Genomic DNA, 5,898 nt, shown 5'->3' on the forward strand with positions numbered 1-5,898 from the left:
TGTGAGGCATTATGCTTTTCTGTGAAAATGAACTAAAGCAGATCATCTTCTATCTATCTATATAAATAAAAATATAATGTTCGTTTGTTCCTACCGATTCCTTTGAAATTTTGACACAACGCTGCATTCAAATACGCACGTGTTTTTATATAATATACGTGTCGAAATTCCCCCCCACTGAAGGGAGATGGTTAGGATTAAGGCTTACTGTAAAGAACTCTGCTTCTATTTATACTATTTTAGATGCGGGTTTTTGCGTTTTAATAGGGTGCGTCAACAGAATGTACACTAAGAAGAAATTTTTTGCAAAATTCCCCCCCACGGGGAAGTGTTATAAATTTATAATAGATACATTTTGAGCCACAACAACGCGTGGCGGGGTCTGCTAGTAAATAATATAGTTGTACATAAAAAATATAACAATCTAAACATTTCAGCTCTATAAATTTAATCTTTAAATTAATTAATTTTTGTGAATTAACTCACATCTTGGCACACAGAGTATTAAGAGCTCACTTGGGACGTATATCTGCAAGATACGTAATGCAAATTAATGCAATTTTTATATTTTTATAGATATAATCATAGTCAAGCATATACATCTTCGATTTCTACATTTTCTCTACTATCTAACAGTATAAAATACTTGTGGGTTTTAAAAAATGAGATTTTTATGTATATTTTTTATAATTTGATCTTTAAATGTTAAAAACTAAACTTATCAAATTTCAACTCATTATAAATTATTTCAGCTTTGAGTTAAATTTCACAGGATTGTATTATCTTTCAAGTTCAAGGTAGTAAAGTTTTGTTTATTGTCAGCTGGTCTCCCACTGTGAACGTCAACAAACTGCTAATGGTTTTATTATTTTTCAAAAACTCCCTTTTCTGTCAGTAGTGGGTGAAATGACTAACAAATTGTTTTCTTTTAGATTTAAGAACTATTTTTTTTTGAGAGAAATAATTGTGCACATTTCAAAACTCAGGTACAGTACATAATTTCAAAAATAGACATTGCTTGAAATATTACACACAATATCAAAATTCATTGCTGATTGTTTACACAGGAATATTTTTTATATGGGAAATGAATCGCTTGAAAAAGTAATGCATGGACCACCAAGAATTCAGCAATTTCTACATGATGTCGAATGTGCAAATTTAAAGATTAATAATTTTAAAAACATTAACAAAATTACCAAATAAATAAATGTTTAGGTCATAATTACTAAATGGTATTGTTATGTAATGAACATAAATTTTAATTGTTGCAAAATTGAAAGTATTAACTTTCTTATCATGCTCTGTTATTGCCCAGCTTTCTCTAGTGAGAAAGCCAGGCGATAACACCAAATTGAGAAAATCACATTGTGAAAAATAGTTGCAATGGCCCGTTTGAAATGAATTGGGATTGATGTGGTCATTGAAACAAGGTAAAAAAGAGAAAGTGTAGCATTGTGGTAAAATTTAAATATACTACATTGTTATTTTATCAAATTGCGATTGTTATGTACAACAATTGAGTGTACAGCACTCTCACGCTGCAAGAGAATTTGCTGCAAATGGTAGTAAGGTATTGTTTTTTGTAAAATTTTTCTGAAAAAAGGGTCATAAACTTGAAAACACTCTAGGAATTGCTTCAGAACATATCAGTTGAGAAGTAATACAAAGTCTGCAGTTCAACTATTATTTATTTTTGAGAAATAGAAAAAAATGCCATGTATCTTCTGGATACATATGCCCCAAGATGAGGGTTAAGAAATTTGTTTCAAGTATCTATTTTAACAAAATTTTATAAAAATGTAACTATTTTTACAATCAATTATGTTTTTATAGACAATAGGAAAACAATTTCAATAATAAATTATAATAGTAGTAATAATAAAGTAAGAACAGAATATAATTTGATATTAACCATACAAAATAATACAACACATTTCTTAACATTTTTATACTTTATCTTTGCTTTCTCAAATTAAGTGAAACTTATGAATGACCTGTACTTTCTAAAAACATGCTAGAACAAAATACAATCCCATCAGCCTAAATATGATGCCATGCTCATTTCATGAACCCATATACAAGCTCTGAGTTTTAGGTGGTGTTGGCTTTACAATGTTCAGTTTGAATGATTATATTTTTAACTTAATTTTACTGAATACTATTTTCCCAATAAACAATCCATAATTTAATTAAATTGTAGAACATTCAGCATTTATTACTATTATTGTACATTAATAAAATGTATAATAATAATAAATGCTGAAATAGATTTGAAAAAAAAAATTAAACCAAAGAAAAAAAACACCACTAATACAAAATTCAATGATCATCTCCCATGTTCTAAATAGAATTAACAATTAGCTTTTAAATAATTTTTTGGGAGTCTACATAGAGAGAGATCTACCAAAAACTTGTCAACTTTCATGATACAAGTTTAACTGCCTATAAATTTATTTCTGTCCTATAGAAAAAAATAGTGGTATCTAATAACATCAATTAAAGTTTTGATTAATGCACAAAAGATGAATGGGAGATGATAAATGGCAAGATAATGTACTGTACAGTACATGTGCCTTTGATGTAATTTGCAGATGTATTATATATGGTCTTTGGGAGTAATTGCAATGGCAGATGAAAGTATCTGATGTGTTAAATTATATTATTTATTTAGTGTAGAATTTTATTAATAAATTTTAATATGTCAATATGTAGGGGAAGGTGGGGCAAGATGAGAACATTAAGGTTTGAAAAGTCATAAGATGACAACCACGTTGATGAGAACGATAATTTTTTTATTCTCAGCAACTACAACATTTGATAATATATAATACAAAATTTAATTTTTGAAAAACATTTTTAAAAACAAGAAAATTTAATATTTTAAAATTACATGTAAGTGAACCGTCTCGCCCCACCCATGGGGTAAGATGGGGATATTATCATAGGTCAACTATATTTCAAAACTAAACAATTACAGTCTTAAAGGTTACTTTGAATACCATTATATCTTCATCTAAAAGATAATGTAAAAGTTTACAACGATACTCACTTTGTAAAATTAGATGAAGTATTGCTAAAACATGGAAAACATTCTTACTTCCAAATAAAGAGAGAGATTAGGACATTTTCTTGTCCCATGATCTCTTTTGAGGTTGACGTTTAGTTCCCCAAATAACAGCTAGATGAAAGCACGTTAACCACGAATAAACAGACGTCCCCGTCTTACCCCATGGCCCCATCTTGCATCACTTTCCCCTATATATATATATATTCTGTTTATTCGTGGTTAACGTGCTTTCATCTAGCTGTTATTTGGGGAACTAAACGTCAACCTCAAAAGAGATCATGGGACAAGAAAATGTCCTAATCTCTCTCTTTATTTGGAAGTAAGAATGTTTTCCATGTTTTAGCAATACTTCATCTAATTTTACAAAGTGAGTATCGTTGTAAACTTTTACATTATCTTTTAGATGAAGATATAATGGTATTCAAAGTAACCTTTAAGACTGTAATTGTTTAGTTTTGAAATATAGTTGACCTATGATAATATCCCCATCTTACCCCATGGGTGGGGCGAGACGGTTCACTTACATGTAATTTTAAAATATTAAATTTTCTTGTTTTTAAAAATGTTTTTCAAAAATTAAATTTTGTATTATATATTGTCAAATGTTGTAGTTGCTGAGAATAAAAAAATTATCGTTCTCATCAACGTGGTTGTCATCTTATGACTTTTCAAACCTTAATGTTCTCATCTTGCCCCACCTTCCCCTACANTTGAATATTTTGATTTTAAATGAAAATTATAAATTAATCTTTAGGATAATTTAACCAAGAACAAACGTGATAAGAAAGAAAATAGTGAGAAAAAAATTACAGATTGTGGAAGAATTCCTGTTCAAAGTGATGTTAATACTGAAAATAAAAACTGTGTAAAACTAAAAATAAAAAGTGCTAAAACTCAATTCAAAGACAGCAAGGAAAATGCAATGGTTATCAAAGAAATTGCTGATAAAGTAAAGAATAATGAAGATTTATTAATAAGAAATGTGAATAAATCAGAAAATATAGAACTTGTAAGTAATGATGTAACTAAACTGGAAACTACTGTAATTACAGAACCACGTAATACAGAACATTTGAAACTGGCAATTGATAATTTAAAATCAATGCTAGAAGAAAAAGAAAAAATCCAAGAGGAACTACAAAGAAAGTTATTACTTGCTGAGGCACAACTTAAAGAAAACAAGAAAGAAAATACAGTAAATAAATTTTTTTTATTTAAAAGACATTTTATTTTTATAATCTATTTTATTCTGTATAAAATTCCTTTCTTATTATTTATATTTTAATTTAATATAATTCAAAATATGAATTGGTAGTAAATTTTTGTCACATAGTCATTAAAATAGCTTTATTTTGCCATAGTAAAAATTGGGCATTATTGTATAAAATGTAAAAGTCAAATATATTTGACTTTTATATAAAGACTGTACTAAAAGCAACAGCAGTTAATAATATGTCAATTTGACAGGACAGCTGTCATGAAAAGATTGATAATGTTTTAGTAAAGAGAGAAAAAACACTATCTTTATTAAAATAATGCTGTCAAGATTTGTTGATTTTTCCGAATGAGTAATGTTTCCCATTACTCATTCGGAAATATTATCAATTANCACTTATTTATCATCGCCCAGAGCAAACCGCTGAACCTAAAGAGGTGAAATTTGGTATACAGTTAGGGTATGTCATGGAAACGCACACTAAGAAGGGATTTTTCGAAATTTCCCCGCGGGGGAGCGGGAGAGAATTCAGGCTTAACTGGAAGAACGGCTTCTACTGTACTATTTTAGATGCGATTTTTTGTTTTTAACAACATTTAGTCTTCATTAAGTACTTAGATGTATTAAATTGATCACATTTCAGAGATTGTTATAAATATTTTCATATATTTTGATTTTTTAACCAAATGTTCAAACCATTTTAAATTCAAATTTTATTTTTTTTGCATATTGGTTCAATTATAGAATGATTGTAAACATTTCAGAAAGTTGATCAAATTGAAAACAGTTTGTTTGATTCTCAGCGGTAGGTGTTATATAACAATTAACTATGGTTGTTGAAATACTGAATATAAATAGGGTTTGCTTGCAAAACTCTGCAGCGAAGTCGCAGGTAACAGCTAGTTATATAATAAAATCGCGGTACAGAACTGTGGTACAGAATAAAAAAAGTACAGAACTGCAGCTCCCATGTATTTTGCAAAACCTACATTTCGGCTCCCACTGAACTCTTGCTTACCCACTCCTGGTATATAGAGTAGTTTCCATATATTAATAAAAAATTTTTGAAAATTCTTTTGATAAAGAAATATAAAAAAAAAATCATTTATAAAAAGTTTTGTTGAAACAGATAGTTCTTATAAATATTTCTGCATAGTTTTATTTATGAAAATGTTTTACAGGTTTATCGACTTCCCAGTAAAACATTTTTAAAATTTTACCGAGAAACTATAAAATTCATAAATTTATGATGACGATATAAAAATAATGTAAAGACATTGAATAAACTTTTATTATAAATTTATAATAAAAGAAAACTATTCACAAAATTACAAATCTCTTGTTTTAAATTACAGTGTTTATAAAAAATGATATACAGTCGACCCCCCCCTATAAGATCATAGATATGTTCCATTCTTTAGGAATCCGATTTCTTACGAGTCCTTCCAATCACAGCCCGACACGTGTGAAGTTTACGGACTACGGCTGATTGAAAGGTTTTCTTCCATAAAATTAGTCGATTCTAGACTAATCCGACTCAACATTTCCAAAATACGTATATTTTTTCGTAGTTTTATAGGAATCGTAATTATAGGGACCGTAATTATAGGGG

The 5,898-nt window shown here is 28.6% G+C and overlaps 1 protein-coding gene across 1 annotated transcript in view; it reads left to right on the forward strand.

Moving 5' to 3' along the window:
• The window catches only part of LOC111627932 (E3 ubiquitin-protein ligase RNF8-like), a 75,076-nt gene that overhangs the window by 26,612 nt on the left and 42,566 nt on the right, over window positions 1-5,898 (forward strand). Inside the window, exon 4 of the mRNA XM_023371623.1 lies at window positions 3,825-4,265. Within this exon, the coding sequence (XP_023227391.1) occupies window positions 3,825-4,265 (441 nt within the window). The remainder of the gene's footprint in view (window positions 1-3,824; window positions 4,266-5,898) is intronic.

The sequence above is a fragment of the Centruroides sculpturatus genome, unplaced genomic scaffold, assembly GCF_000671375.1.
Source record: "Centruroides sculpturatus isolate CEXI.00-Female unplaced genomic scaffold, Cexi_2.0 scaffold230, whole genome shotgun sequence".
NCBI lineage: Eukaryota > Metazoa > Arthropoda > Arachnida > Scorpiones > Buthidae > Centruroides > Centruroides sculpturatus.